Below are 15,910 nucleotides of genomic sequence, written 5' to 3' on the forward strand. Positions count from 1 at the left end.
GGGTGGCCATTTCCTTCTCAGAAGCCCACGTGGCACCATGGTAAAGAATCCACCTGCCAATGAAGGAGATGCAGGTTTGATACCTGGGTTGGGAAGATCCCCTGGAAAAAGAAATGGCAACCGCTCCATTATTCTTGCCTGGAAAATTCCATGGACAGTGGACCCTGGCATGCTACAGTTCACGGGGTCACAAAGAGGCAGACATGACTTAGTGACTAAAGAACACAATGTATAGGTTTCAATGCTACTCTCTCAATTCAACCCACACTCTCCTTCCTTCACTGTGTCCATACGTCCATGATTATTAATTTCAGACAAAAACGAGAATGAAATATGTAAATTTTTCATATTTACTATGAAATATGTAAAAATAAAGTACAATAAAATGTTCTTAGTAACAAATTAAAGTCTGTTTGGCTAATAATAACTTACAACTTTTATCTGAAGCTAGATAAGAGAATGAACCCTCCTCCAGAGAAAATAAGGGAGGGGTGGAGCAAATTAAGAAAGACAGCAGAATGGTGCCAAAAGTATATCAGCCTAATTAGAGGGAAAACTGGAGTGTATTCTTAATGGGGAATTATAGTAATTGTTGTTAGGAAATAAGCCCCAAAACGTAAAAGGTATTAATAGAAGGCTTGATTTAAGCATTCTCTCCTCTTGTCCTTTAGGCATGAAAAATGCTGTGTAAATCCAACAAGCATTGCAGTAAGAAAACTGGTTAAACAAAGCACGGTGTACAAGAACAATGAGGAGTACTATTTAGCCATTAAAAACAGTAGCTTAGAAGAATATTTAATAACTCAGAAAAATGTTTATAGTACATGGTGTGAAAAAAAGCAGATTATAGAACCACATATAAAATGTTTCAATTTTTCATTTTTATACAATTTTTAAAGGTTACTTTCCACTTAGAATTATCACAAAATATTGGCTACATTCCCTCTGTTGTACAATACATCCTTGAGCCTATCTTATACCTGATAGTTTGTACTTCCTGCCCCGCCCCCACTGGTAATCACTACCTTGTTGTCTATATCCGTGAGTCTGCTTCTTTTTTTGTCATATTCACTAGTTTCTTGTGTTTTTTAGATTCCACAAATAAGCGATATCATACAGTATTTGTCTTTCTCTGTCTGACTTTCTTCACTTTAGCATAAAGCCCTCCAAGTCTCTCCATATTGCTGCAAATGGCAAAAATTCATTTTTTTTCATTCTTATTTATGGTTGAGCAGTATTCCATTCAATATGCTACTGGAGATCAGTGGAGAAATAACTCCAGAAAGAACGAAGAGATGGAGCCAAAGCAAAAACAACACCCAGTTGTGGATGTGACTGGTGATAGAAGTAAAGTCTGATGCTGTAAAGAGCAATATTGCTGTAAAGAACCTGAAATGTTAGGTCCATGAATCTTAAGGCAAATTGGAAGAGATCAAACAGGAGATGGCAAGAGTGAACGTCATCAACGTTTTAGGAATCAGCGAACTAAAATGGACTGGAATGGGTGAATTTAATTCAGATAACACTTATATCTACTACTGTGGACAATAATCCCTTAGAAGAAATGGAGTTGCTATCATAGTCAGTACTTGGATGCAATCTCAAAAATGACAGAATGATCTCTGTTTGTTTCCAAGGCAAATCATTCAATATCACAGTAAACCAAGTCTATGCCCCGACCAGTAATACTGAAGAAGCTGAAGTTGAACAGTTCTATGAAGACCTACAAGACTTTTAGAACTAACACTCCAAAAAGATGTGCTTTTGATTATAGGGGACTGGAATGCAAAAGTAGGAAATCAAGAAACACCTGGAGTAACAGGCAAATTTGGCCTTGGAGTACAGAATGAAGCAGGGCAAAGGCTAATAGAGTTTTGCCAAGAGAACACACTGGTCATAGCAAACACCCTCTTCCAACAACATAAGAGAAGACTCTACACATGGACATCACCCGATGGTCAACACAGAAATCAGATTGATTATATTCTTTGCAGCCAAAAATGGAGAAGCTCTATACATTCAGCAAAAACATGACCAGGGGCTGACTGTGGCTCAGATAAGGAACCCCTTATTGCCAAATTCAGACTTAAATTGAAGAAAGTAGGGAAAACCACTAGACCATTCAGGTATGACCTAAATCAAATCCCTTACAATTATAAGGGATTTGAGAAATCTATTTGAGAAATATATTTAAGGGACTAGATCTGATAGACAGAGTGCCTGATGAACTATGGACGGAGGTTCATGACATTGTACAGGAGACAGGGAGCAAGACCATCCCCAAGAAAAAGAAATGCAAAAAAGCAAAATGGCTGTCTGAGGAGGCCTTACAAATAGCTGTGAAAAGAAAAGAAGCCAAAAGCAAACGAGAAAAGCAAAGATATACCCATTTCAATGCAGAGTTCCAAAGAATAGCAAGGAGAGATAAGAAAGCCTTCCTCAGTGATCAGTGCAAAGAAATAGAGGAAAACAATAGAATGAGAAAGACTAGAGATCTCCAAGAAAATTAGAGATACCAAGGGAACATTTCATGCAAAATGGGCTCAATAAAGGACAGAAATGATATGGACCTAACAGAAGCAGAAGATCATTAAGAAGAGGTGGCAAGAATACACAAAAGAACTGTACAAAAAAGATCTTCACGACCCAGATAATCACGATGGTATGATCACTCACCTAGAGGCAGACATCCTGGAATGTGAAGTCAAGTGGGCCTTACAAAGCATCACTACGAACATAGTGGAGGTGATGGTATTCCAGTTGAGCTATTTCAAAACCTAAAAGACGATGCTGTGAAAGTGTTGCCCTCAATATGCCAGCAAATTTGGAAAACTCAGCAGTGGCCACAGGACTGGAAAAGGTTAGTTTTCATTCCAACCCCTAAGAAAGGCAATGCCAAAGAATGCTCAAACTACCGCACAATTGCACTCATCTCACATGCTAGCAAAGTAATGCTCAAAATTCTCCAAGCCAGGCTTCAGCAGAATGTGAACCATGAACTTCCAGATGTTCAAGCTGGTTTTAGAAAAGGCAGAGGAACCAAAGATCAAATTGCCAACATTTGCTGGATCATGGAAAAAGCAAGAGAGTTCCAGAAAAACATCTATTTCTGCTTTATTGACTATGCCAAAGCCTTTGACTGTGTGGATCACAATAAAGTGTGGAAAATTCTGAAAGAGATGGGAATACCAGACCACCTGACCTGCCTCTTGAGACACCTGTATGCAGGTCAGGAAGCAACAGTTAGAAATGGACATGGAACTGGTTCCAAATAGAAAAAGGAGTACGTCAAGGCTGTATATTGTCACCCTGATTATTTAACTTATATGCAGAGTACATCATGAGAAACGCTGGGCTGGAAGAAGCACAAGCTGGAATCAAGATTGCTGGGAGAAATATCAGTAACCTCAGATATGCAGATGATACCACCCTTATGGCAGAAAGTGAAAAACTAAAGAGCCCCTTGATGAGGGTGAAGGAGGAGAGTGAAAAAGTTGTCTTAAAGCTCAACATTCAGATAACAAAGATCATGGCATTTGGTCCCATCGCTTCATGGCAAATAGATGGAGAAAGAGTGGAAACAGTGGTAGACTTGCTATGGTTTTGCCAGTGGTCATGTATGGATGTGATAGTTGGACTATAAAGAAAGCTGAGTGCCAAAGAATTGATGCTTTTGAACTGTGGTGTTGAAGAAGACTCTTGAGAGTTCCTTGGACTGCAAGGAGATCCAACCAGTCCGTCCTAAAGGAAATCAGTCCTGAATATTCATTGGAAGGACTGATGCTGAAGTTGGAACTCCAATACTTTGGGTACCTGATGTGAAGAGCTGACTCATTTGAAAAGACCCTGATGCTGGGAAAGATTGAAGGCAAGAGGAGAAGGGGACAACAGAGGATGAGATAGTTGGATGGCATCATTAACTTGATGGACATGAGTTTGAGTAAACTCTGGGAGTGGGTGATGGACAGGGAAGCCTGATGTGCGGCAGTCCATGGGGTCGCAAAGAGCCGGACATGACTGAGAGACTGAACTGAACTGAACTGAACTGAGTATTTCATTGTATATGTATATATATATGTACCACATCTTCTTTATCCATTCGTCTTAGGTTGTTTCTTACGACACTTAGGTTCTACCTCTTGGCATTTATAAATAATGCTGCTGTGAACACTGGGGTGCATGCATCTTTTCAAATCAGTGTTTTTCTTCTCTTCAGACATATACTCAGGAGTGGAATTGCTGGGTCATATGGTAGTTCTATTTTCAGTTTTTTGAGAAACCTCCATACAATTTTCCACAGTGGCTGCACCAATTTACATTCCCACCAACAGTGTACAAATGATAATCGCCTTTCTGACAAGTGTGAGGTGATATCTCATTGTGGTTTTGATTTGTATTTCTTTCATAATTAGTAGTATTGAGCATCTTTTCATGCTCAACATGTGCATTTCTTCTTTTGAAAAATGTTCAGTTCTGCCCATTTTTTAATCAAGTTGTTTTTTTGATATAGAGTTGTTATTAGACTCCATTTGCATTTATAAAATATTGGCTATATTCTCCAATTTGTATAATATATCCTTGTAGCTCATTTTATACATTTATACCTAACAGTTTGTACCTCTTAATCCCCTCCTCCTACATTGCCCCTTCTCACTTCCCTCTTCCCACTGGTAACCACTAGTTTGTTCTCATATCTGTGAGTCTGCTTTTTTGTTACATTCACTAGTGTTTTGTATTGTTTAGATTACATATACAAGTAATACCATACAGTATCTTTCTCTTGTCTTACTAATTTCACTTAGCATAATGCCCTTCAAGTCCATCCAGGTAAATGGTATGCAAATGGCAAGTTTTCATTCTTGTTTATGGCTGAGTAGTATTTAACTGCGTGTGTCTTTCTATGTGTACATATACATATATACCCATGTGCTGTGCTCAGTCGCTTCAGTTGTGTCTGACTCTTTACAACCCCATGGACTGTAGCCGGCCAGGCTCCTCTGACCATGGGATCCTCCAGGCAAGAATAATGGAGTAGGTTGCCATGCCCTCCTCCAGGGTATCTTCTGAACCCATGGGTTGAACCTGAGTCTCCTGCCTCTCCTCCATTGTGGGCGGATTGTTTATCACTGAGCCATAAGGGAAGCCCATACACTTATATCCATATCACTATATATTTGGATGCTTCTTAAAATTTTCCAAACTTTCTATAGTGAATAAGTGTCTCTGTAAAAAAACAAAACAAAAAACAGAACAAAACAAAAACCTAGGAGCTGCGAGAAAGCTGGTGGACCTCAAAGCCCAGAGAATGAAATCAAAGCAGTTCTAGTGCCTCAGTGAGAAGCTAAGAGCTATTGTGTGTAGCTCTGCAGGGGACAGGAAGTGTTCTCCTTTGGTTAGATTTGCTGCTACTGCTGCTAAGTCACTTCACTCGTGTCTGACTCTGTGTGACCCCATAGACGGTGGCCCACCAGGCTCCCCTGTTCCTGGGATTCTCCAGGCAAGAACTCTGGAGTGGGTTGCCATTGGTTAGGTTTAGTTATCATGAAACAAATATGGAGAAAAGTTGAAAAAAGTCTGGTTTAGAAACCAACACAACAAAATTTTACTATAATATTATTAAATTGACAGGTTAAATTTTTGAAAGCCAGTACTCAAAACAATGTGGTAAAATGTTACGTATATTCTCATATATGATATATATTCATGTATACATTTTTATCAGTGATGCATATTGGCACAATCCTTTTTGAAAGTAATTCAGCAATATCTACGAACAACCATAAAATGTGCATGTTCAAAAGGGAATAGCCACTATGGAAACAGTTTGGCAATTTCTGATAAAATGAAGCATACAACTATCATTCAACCCAACAATTGCACTTGTGGGCATTTATCCCGGAGAAAGAAAAACATACAAAAACCTGTACATGTATGTTCATAGCAGCTTTATTCATGATGGCCCCTAACTAAAAACAACCCAGATGTTCTTCGAAGGATGAATAAATAAACCATGGAAATTCAGCAATACAAAGGAATGAACTAGTTATACATGCATGATAACATGCAACAGCTTGGATCATCTCCAGAGAATTATGCTGAGTAAACAAAGAAATCCCAAGAAGTCACACACTGTTTTCCGTCTTTGAATGATTTCCACTCTGGAAATAACAAAAGTGTAAAGATAGAGAACAGATTAGTAACTACCAGGGGGCGGTGAGAAGGAGGGAAGTATGGCTATAAAAGGGCACTTGAGGGATCCTTATGGTGAAAGACTGTCTTGCATGTGACGATCAATGTCGATATTTTGGTTGTGATACTATACTAGTTTACAATATGGTGCCATTGGGGAAACTAAGTAAAGCATACTTGGTATCTCCACGTGCTTTTTTTAAACCTATTTATTTATTTGGCTGTGCCAAGTGTTAGTTGCCACACTTGGAATCTTCATCTCTGTTGAGGCATGTGAAACACAGTTGCCTGATCAGGGATCAAACCCAGACCTCCTGTCTTGGGAGCCGCAAGTCTTAGCTACTGAGTCACCAGGGTAGTCCCTCTGCACTATTTCTTACAACTACTCATGTATCTACTATTACTTCAAAGCAAAAAAAAAAAAAAATTAAAGTACATCTTCTTTTGACCAGTTATCTCAAGTCTGGAAATTTGTCCTAGGAATAGAACCCAAAAGACTAAAGTACTTTAAAGGCACCAGATGTTCAAAACAGTAGTATTTACAACAGGAAAAAGGAACCATTTTGTGTCCAAACAGCGACACAGGCAAATCATGACACAGCCACCCAAGAATTATGCAGTTGTTTGAGACAGCCACAAAGAAATGTTATCTGAAAAGGGAGGATTCAAAATTGTGGTACAATATGAAATCTCTGTGATGGGGCTGGAATACATTGCAAAAGTTTTAATAGTTACTCTGTGTGAAATTATAACAAATGTTTCCCTTCCCTCAAGTTATCTCTAAAGTTACATGGTTTTTACACGGTTTGGGAGTGGAGGGAATGACAGTAAAGGACATTTTTTATGTTTAATTACAAACGTCAGAGTTACGACGAAACTTCTTTAAATCTGTCCCTCCCAGTAGAAAAACTTCGTTTTTCAGGTTCCAGGATTGGAACAAGCGTGTATACAAGGACCCACAGTCACGAACCTAGGGCAGGTGCGATTGAGGCACCCGTTTCAACCGCTGCAGCTGCTCCAGCACTGTGCTCACGGCCCCATGTCCACAGCCCCACCCCAGGACCCCACCAGGATTCCGACGAAGAGATCCCCTGAACAAGGGCGAGAACGCAGCCCGGAGGTGCAGTGACCACTCCAAGGTCATCATAAAGCCGGCAATCGAGGCTCGGCCGAGCCCAGCCTAGAGCTCCAGGACTCTGAGTCGGGGTCTCGCTCTCTGCCCCGCATCCCCGCCCCATCCCGAGTCTCGACCCCGAGGCTCCCCAGCGGCGAACTCCCACGTTGCGTCCAGACGGCGTCTCGGCCCCCAGACCTGAACTGGACGCCCCCACCTTATGCCCGGGGCCAAGACCCCGCGAACGTACCCCTCCCCTAGACCCTTCCCCTCTTCCTTTTTCGCCCTCTCAACCCAGCTTTTCCCGACTCCGGGAAGAACCGGGAAGAGAAGGCGGAGGGGAGCGAGACGCCGCGGGATAAATACTGTGGCCCGGCCCCGCCCACCAACATCACTTCCGCCTCGCGACAAGATGGCGGCGCCCTGGCCCTGCCACGCAGACTTCCGCCCGGCGCCGAGACTCGGAACCCACTGCGCGTCGCGTCGGAGGTGAAATTGGGACGCGCATGGTGTGGAACTACAGCCTGGGTGCGAAGGGGTGCGTCTTTGCCTCGTGCCTGGCCGGGGGCCTGGAGAGAAGGCGAGCCAAGGGCCCTAGCCGGGGTGTTCCGGGGAGTCCCGCCACGTGGGAGGGGGAGGAGCTGAGTCGCTGCCGGAGGGACGCGCCGACTGGGGGGGCGGGAGGCCACGTGGGTGGGGTTCCGCTCAGGGTCCGCGAGTCCTTCTCCCTCGAGTGACTTCGTTACCCCTTTTCGCCTCATTTCTCAGGCATCATGTCGGAAGGAAACGCCGCGGGCGAGCCCAGCGCTCCGGGAGGGCCCCGACCCCTCCTTTCTGGGGCGCGGGGGCTTATTGGGCGAAGGCCGGCACCTCCCCTCACCCCGGGCCGCCTTCCCTCCATCCGCTCCAGGGACCTCACCCTCGGGGGAGTCAAGAAGGTACCCGACTACGCTGAATTCCAGGCACTAGGGGGTTTAACTGAAGGGCCTACCGTGTGCCAGGCGTGATGTTGGGCCTTGCGAATCTTGTCTTCAGACTTCGGCCTGCAATTTCTGGGGAGCCTGCCCTACCTTCAAGTCAAGATACTGGGTCCAAGATGTTGACATGGCTCTCAGAGATGGCTGAAGAGCAGAGAATCCTAATTAGCTCAGAAGCAACTTGAGCAGGGTTTATTTCCTTTTGGTGTGTCTTGGATACCTTTCAGAAACCCGTGAAAGCCACGCAGACATAAACTTTGCCTGCAATTTAAGAGAGTTCTGAATTTGCCCAGGATCCCAGTGTGCAGACTTCTGGTCCAAAATATTGAGTCTTAGGTGTGATATTAGAGCCTCTGTGTCTTCTATTATGTTTGTGACTGTAGATGTGAAGGGTAGACTGTAAAGAGAGTGGGGAAGATGACAGAGCATAAAGCAGCCAGTTTTTGAAGACCTCAGTTTCTCTTTATAAATTCTGGTGGCATTCTAACCCAATCATCAGTTTGTGAATGCTGGCAGATCTGTCTTTGCCATTTGAACCTTGCTGGTAGAGCTCATTCTCTATAATACTGTCTGGTCTTCATAGCAGTTTGAAGATGAAGTGTGAGAATAGGTAAATTCCTCTACTGTTAGAGTCCTGAAGGGTTGTCCTTTCAGGAGGCAGAAACTAAGGCTGCCATTTAAATGTTTTTTGATGCCCCTTTCTATATATAGCTTCACCGTTGCCTTGGCATGACATGCCTTCTTTTCAAGCACCTGTCCATTTCAGTAAATCTTAGACAACAGTATGGAATGTGCCGAAGAGAGCCATTTTGGTCTTCATCCATGGAAGATGCCCTTTGGAAGTTTTTCTTTTCCTCTGTACTTTGGGACCAGAATTTACCAAATCAGTGACTCCTGTATTTTACTTTCAGAAAACCTTCACCCCAAATATCATCAGTCGGAAGATCAAGGAAGAGTAAGTAGCTAGGCCTCCTGAATACTCTCGCCTTGTTTGTGCGTGTGTGCTCAGTCGCTTACTTGAGTCCGACTCTTTGCCACCCCATGGACTGTAGCCCCCCAGGCTTCTCTGTCCATGGGATTCTCCAGTCAAGAATACTGGCGTGGGTCGCCATTCCCTACTCCAGGGGATCTTCCCAATCCAGGGACTGAACCTGAATCTCTTGTGTCTCCTGCATTCTTTACCACTAGTGCCACCTGGGAAGCCTTACCTCTTTGTTTACATGCTCTGAATTTGGACCTTTGGGGAAATAACTAAGTAGGTGGCTCGGAAGTTTGAATTTGTAGATTTAGTTCTTTGCAGTAGTGATTGCTGACCCTGGCTCCCAGGTGATTCTAATGTGCAAGCTTTAAAAAAATACTGATGCCTGGGAATCCATCCTTAAAATTGTTTTAACTTATTTACAGTGAAACAGTGATTATCTTTTTTTTTAACTTTTAATTTTTTATTGAGGTATAACCATTTAACAATGTTGTGATAGTTTTAGATTGACAGTGAAGGGACTTGGCATTACATATACATGTATCCATTCTCCCCCAAACTCCCCTCCCATCCAGGCCTCCACATAACATTGAGCAGAGTTCTGTGTGCTATACAGCAGGTCCTTGTTGGTTATACATTTTAAATATAGCAGTGTGTACACGCAGCCACAAGTTCAATTTCTAAGTCTGTGAGTCTCTCTCTGTTTTGAAGTAAATTCATATGTATAATTTCTTTTTAGATTTCACATATAAGGGATGTTATACAATTCTTCTTCTTTGACTTACTTCAGAGAGAGATTATGTTTTATAGCCAGAGTTGAGAGCCAATAGTTTGGGCAGAGATGGATCAGGTTTTCCCTTACGTTCTTTTGCATTGCAACTTTCCTGCTTTCAGTCAATACCAAAAAAAAAAAATATCCACATTTGGGGGCAGTCTCTATAATTCACCTTTTGTGTTATAGTTCTTCAAAAAGGTTAAGTACAGTAAACTGAAGGACTCTGCCTCATCAAGGAAGTGAAAGAGGTGCTAGACCACCCACACAGGTGGGTGCTGTGCTTCTCATGATATAGTTGTTGGCTCATAAACTCCCCTCTGGTGGAGCACAGTGGTGTGGGAGAGTGAGACCAGTTCTTGGATGCCGGCGACGTCAGTAGTTTCCTTTGACCCATTCGCTTTTCCAGGCCCAAGGAAGAAGTAACCGTCAAGAAAGAGAAGCGTGAAAGGGACAGAGACCGACAGCGAGACAGCCATGGACGGGGCCGGGGGCGCCCAGAAGTGATCCAGTCCCACTCCATCTTCGAGCAGGGCCCCGCCGAAATGATGAAGAAAAAGGGTACAAAGCTGCCGGGGCTCTGGGAGGAAGGAATCAGTGGATTTCAGTGCAGACTGCCCAAGAGAAGGACCAGGGTGCTGGTATTTCCCCCTTGCTCCCAGTTTAGCCTTCCTTGCTGTTGGCTCCTCCCTCACTCCTGGTGAACTATGGGTGGTTTTCCACAGGGAACTGGGATAAGACTGTGGATATGTCAGACGTGGGGCCCTCTCACATCATCAACATCAAAAAGGAGAAGAGGGAGACAGATGAAGAAACAAAACAGATCCTGCGCATGCTGGAGAAGGATGATGTAGGTACCAGTGGACTAGGGGAAGGGGCTTCTTTTCTGATGAAAAGCACTTCCAGGGAACCAGGATGGGGGAAGCTCTCTAATGTCCTGCAAGTCTGGTGAGCGGCAGGAATCTTTGATTAGAAAAGAGCTAAGGTGGACTGTGGGCTTCCAGGTGGCTCAGTGGTGTAAAGAATCCACCTGCAGTGCAGAAGATGCAAGAGACACAGGTTCGATCCCTGGGTCATGAAGATCCCCTGGAGAAGGAAACGGCAACCCACTCCAGTATTGTTGCCTGGAAAGTTCCATGGACAGAGGACTCTGGAGGGCTACAGTTAGACACAACTGAGTGACTGGGCAAGGTGGACTGCCCTCCAGGTACGTGTGTATGCTGGCCCTGCTGTGTGACCCCCCAACTTTTCTTTGGCAGTTCATCGATGACCCTGGGCTTAGGAATGATATTCGAAATATGCCTGTGCAACTGCCGCTGGCTCACTCGGGCTGGCTTTTTAAGGAAGAGAATGAGGAAACAGATGTTAAACCACGGCTGGCTGGCCCCAAGGAAGAGGATATGGAGGTGGACATGCCTGCTGTGAAAGGTACTCTGTGTCAGTTAAGGTCTCGTCTCCTTTTCTCCAGCTGTTCCCGCAGGAGTGAGCCTGCCTGACTGTTTTAAGATTTGTTTATTTATTTTTGGCTGTGCTGGATCTTCGTTGCTCCACACCAGCTTTCTCTAGTTGCAGCAAGTGGGGGCTACTCTTTGTTGTGGTGTGTGGGCTTCTCATTGCAGTGACTTCTCTTATTGCCAAACACAGGCTCTAGGGCCTGCGGGCTTCAGTAGTTGCAGCTCCTGGGCTCTGGAGCACAGGCTCGGTAGTTGTGGCACGTGGGCTTAGTTGCTCTGCGGTATGTGGAATCTTCCCCAGACCAAGGTTCGAACCTGTGTCCCCTGCCATTGGCAGGAGGATTCTTAATCACTGGACCACCCTTTTTAAAATAAGTCACATGACTATTGGATCCCTCTTTCTAAGCACAAAGTTTCCCTCCAGCAGATCAGGTGGAAGGGGTGGGTGCAGTGAGATGGCCTAGAGGTGGCCTCTGATAGCCTTCCCTTTCTGTTATCTCGGGCAGTAAAAGAGGAGCCCCGAGATGAGGATGAGGAAGCCAAGATGAAGGCTCCTCTCAGAGCAGCCAGGAAGATCCCGGGCCTCCCGAAGGACGTGTCTGTGGCTGAGCTGCTCAGGGAGCTGAGCCTCACGCAGGAGGAAGAGCTGCTGTTCCTGCAGCTGCCAGACTCACTGCCCGGCCAGCCACCCACTCAGGACATCAAGCCCATCAAGACGGAGGTGCAGAGCGAGGACGGGCAGATGGTGGTAATAAAGCAAGAGAAAGACCGGGTATGCTCGTGAGTGCTGTGAAGATGCACAGGACCTGGAGGGGAAATAGCCACCTGGAGGGGGAAGCAGAGTGGTGTCGCCTGTAGTGAAATTCGAGAATAATACGCATTTGTTCTTTCTGCCTGCAAGGGGTTTAGGGCTCTGTGCTTCAGCCCAAATTGTGAGTGTGTTTATTTTTCACAGTGAACTATTTTGGACTTTTACAAATGAGAGAATATAAGTTCTCATGTACCATCACCTAGCTTCAGCAGTTACTGATATTTTGACCATTTATCTGTGATTTGGGGTTTTTTTGTTTTGTTTATTGACCAGTGGCAGGCATTCCCAGGAAAAGGCCCTCTCTGGGAAGCTCATTCTTTGTTTCTTTTTTTTTTTTTAGTATTCTTCATTTTTTTAAAGGGCTTCTTTGGTGGATCAGACGGTAATGCGTCTGTCTGCAATGCAGGAGACCCGGGTTTGATCCCTGGGTTGGGGTGTTAGTTGCGGCATGCTAACTCTTAGCTGTGGCATGTGGGGTCTAGTTCCCTGCATTGGGAGTTCAGAGTCTTAGCCACTGGACCACCAAGGAAGTCTGGGGAGCTCATTCTAATCTTTGCTGCTGATGCCTCCCTTTGGGAAAGGGTTTGTTCTTGAAGGATGGAGGAGACAGCTCCTCAGCCAGCTTCCGTCCCCTGATCGTCCTCACAGGAAGCCAGGCTGGCAGAGAACACTTGCACCCTGGCTGACCTGACAGAGGGACAGGTTGGCAAGCTGCTCATCCGCAAGTCGGGGAAGGTGCAGCTCCTCCTCGGCAAGGTGACTCTGGACGTGACGATGGGGACCACTTGCTCTTTCCTGCAGGTGAGAATGAGTCCGGTCGGGGTGGAGGCTGTTCAGGATGTTGATGACTTGGTGCTGAGTACGGGGGAAGGGCTCTTGGGATCATTACATTCAAGTCATAGGACTGAGCAGTGGCTGTGTGGTCTTGTCTTTCATCTCCGTCTCTGTTGATTGGCAGGAGCTGGTGTCCGTGGGCCTTGGAGAGAGCAGGACAGGCGACATGACAGTCCTGGGACACATAAAGCACAAACTTGTCTGTTCTCCCAACTTCGAATCCCTGCTGGATCACAGACACCGGTAAAGCGAGCAGATGGAGGACGGTGGTGACTGTGCCCACGACTGCTGTCTGCTCCAGACGTTTTGTTCTCAAATCTGTTCGACCCAGAAGGGGCCTGTTTAGCCCACCCACTCCAGCCATTGTCCCAGTTTTCCCCACAGGGCCCACACGTGGCTCCCTTCCACGGCGGCTGTGAACAGCACGATGACCTTCCCACAGTGAGGAAACCGCACATCCTCGCTGCTAGGGGGTTGGTCCCTGCTATTTATTTTTATATTTATGTCTTAGCTGTTCGGCGGACTGCACCCTCCCCAGGCGGAGAAGTGTCGGTCTGGGCAAGGACAGGCTCCTTCTCTGGGGATGTCTTGGTTCTCAGGGTAGGAGACGCTATTGCTCCCTCCTTCCTCCCAAGAGGCAGCGCTTGAGAGAGAACAGAGATGTCTGGAGTCTGAGACTCAACCTCAGTTCTGTCCATTACTAATTGTGTGACTGAACAAACTACCTAACCTTTCTGAGCCTCAGAGTCCTCATCTGACAAATCGAGGACGATACCTACCTCACAGGGTTGGCGTGAGGATGCTGTGGAATACTGTCGATGAAGTGTCCTTGCACAAGGCTGGACACACACTGTAGGAGCTCAATAAATGTTAGTTTAGTTTTCCTTCGCCTGAGTGTTTTCAAACAATAGATTCCAAGGATCTCTCAGAAAAGGTGAATGGAACTGCTCCCCACATTCTTACTCCATGTCCCACCCCTCTGGACTGATGCTCTAACGGTTTGAGTTTGGGCCTCTCTGTGCCCTTTTTTCTCCTAAGCATCTTAGGCAAGCACTTCCTGTTCATTGCTGTGAGCCCCTAGCCATAGGTGCCATCAGAAGAGAGGAAAGCAAAGACTTAACTCCTCCCAGCCCTACAGGTGCCTTTGGGTGTCACGGTGGTCCCAGGACTCATTCCTCCCACCCTCACCTCTTCCAGCTCCACTTAAATTATTTCTCAGAAGAAACCTGTGACTGCTCATAGATAATTATCACCCCACCAACTCAAACACTGCTGAAAAACAGCCCTGGGTGAAAAAGAAAGTGGAGATGATTGAATAATGACCTCATCAACACTTGACGGATGACCTCTCACTTCAAAAGCTTTAAGTTTGAGAAGCCTGCCTTTGTCTCCTGTCCCGGCATCGGCTTGGATCCCGCTCTCCCTGGCCGCACTGGCCTTGTAGTTCATTGTGTCGTCTTGTTCCTTTCAGCAGCTCAGCACTCTTGACCCATCCAGTGTGTGGTCCCTGAGGAGCAGCGTCTCTTTGTTTATTCCTTGTCTGCAGAGCAGGATCATGGAGACACCTTGGAGGTTAGGGAAAGCCGCCTGCTGCAGTGTCTGTGGTCATTAGACACAGCATTGCAGCTCCCTTTGCTTCGAGCTTAGCAAACTGCCTCTGGAACAGTTGGGAACCACACAGGCTCCATGAGAAATGCTCCCTCCTGATGTAGCTGGCCCTAGAGGTTTGGGAAGGATACTCCTTTCTTTAGTCTCCTTTCTGTTCTTGTGTTAGTTCCTGTGTTGTGTCTGACTTTTTGCAACACCATGGACTAAAGCCCAGACTCCTCTGTCCATGGAGTTCTCCAGGCAGGCATACTGGAGTGGGTTGCCATTCTCTTCTCCAAGGGATCTTCTCAAGCCAGGGATTGAACCTGGGTCTGTCAGCATTGCAGGCAGATTCGTTTTCTGTCTGAGCCACCAGGGAAGCCCTTCTGTTCCTTGAGCCTGTTTTGAAATTCATCACCGCTGGGCTTTTCACTAAGCCCTTCAAGCTGCCTCACCAGCAGCTAGGAGGTGGGATTGTCTATGTAGTCCCCACATTGCCCCTTCTTAGGTAAGAGCTCATTGAGCTCTGCTAGATGGTGCTGTTCTGGTTTCTCTCGTCACTGTAGAGGGCAGCTGAGCAGAAAGGGTCTTGAAGACGTGTGCCATGGAAGTCCTATTTGGTCTAAGACAGTTTTGATGAACCAGCTGCTTTTTTGTTCTCTGAGCTTTAATGTTTGCTCCTTTTCTACAGCTAATGCCTTGCCAGTAAGTCTCCATTGTAATCCTTTCTCTTGGTTTCACGGGGCCATGCTGTGGCGTGTGGAAATCTTAGGTCCGTGACCAGGGATCCAGCCTGTGCCCCCTTCAGTGGAAGCATGGAGTATTAACTGCAGGACCACCAGGGAGGTGGTCCCTCTCTGGGTTTGTTTGGTTCAAAAACTCTTATACTTTTCTGGGCTAACTCAAAAGTCCCTGCCTCAGTAGACATTTGACGTTTCACAGCCTTTAATTCTCTGATTATTCCACAAAAACTTGAGGAAGAGCTTGTATCACTTTATAGCTCACTGTTGTGCCATTTCATGTGTATTGGGGATTGAACATTATGACCCTGAATCAGAGTCCCCATAGCCTGTCTTATATTCCTGATATACAGGTTGGACAGTAGAAGTGTGGGGAGAAGACAGGACACATCTGCTTTCTTGGACAAGCCTCCAAAGCATACATTTGTACTGACAAATAAATACAAGTAACAG

The 15,910-nt window shown here is 45.6% G+C and overlaps 1 protein-coding gene across 4 annotated transcripts; it reads left to right on the forward strand.

Moving 5' to 3' along the window:
- The first annotated feature begins 7,709 nt into the window (after positions 1 to 7,709).
- Positions 7,710 to 14,014, forward strand: POLR3D (RNA polymerase III subunit D). 4 transcript variants are annotated; one of them, XM_086416182.1, is made up of 10 exons: positions 7,710 to 7,883; positions 8,072 to 8,241; positions 9,192 to 9,235; positions 10,441 to 10,592; positions 10,757 to 10,881; positions 11,036 to 11,090; positions 11,291 to 11,459; positions 11,992 to 12,257; positions 12,945 to 13,097; positions 13,255 to 14,014. In XM_086416182.1, the coding sequence occupies exons 5-10, from the start codon at positions 10,838 to 10,840 to the stop codon at positions 13,375 to 13,377; spliced, it is 810 nt and encodes a 269-aa protein (XP_086272308.1). In that variant the 5' UTR covers positions 7,710 to 7,883; positions 8,072 to 8,241; positions 9,192 to 9,235; positions 10,441 to 10,592; positions 10,757 to 10,837; the 3' UTR covers positions 13,378 to 14,014. The 4 variants fall into 4 exon arrangements, with proteins under 4 accessions (XP_086272308.1, XP_086272306.1, XP_086272307.1 ...); XM_086416180.1 differs by lacking the exon at positions 11,036 to 11,090; XM_086416181.1 differs by lacking the exon at positions 11,036 to 11,090 and having other exon boundaries at positions 7,710 to 7,841.
- The last annotated feature ends 1,896 nt before the right edge of the window (positions 14,015 to 15,910 follow it).

The sequence above is a fragment of the Bos grunniens genome, chromosome 8, assembly GCF_055505025.1.
Source record: "Bos grunniens cultivar Pamir isolate PY7600 chromosome 8, Bosgru_T2T1.0, whole genome shotgun sequence".
NCBI classification, from domain to species: domain Eukaryota; kingdom Metazoa; phylum Chordata; class Mammalia; order Artiodactyla; family Bovidae; genus Bos; species Bos grunniens.

Excerpts from the sequence above, each read along its gene's own strand:
- POLR3D (XM_086416179.1), top strand. The coding sequence starts at position 7,810 with ATGGTGTGGAACTACAGCCTGG. Across the intron at positions 9,236-10,440 it reads AGTCGGAAGATCAAGGAAGA|GCCCAAGGAAGAAGTAACCG; the intron begins GTAAGTAGCTAG and ends TCGCTTTTCCAG. Across the intron at positions 10,593-10,756 it reads CGAAATGATGAAGAAAAAGG|GGAACTGGGATAAGACTGTG; the intron begins GTACAAAGCTGC and ends GGTTTTCCACAG.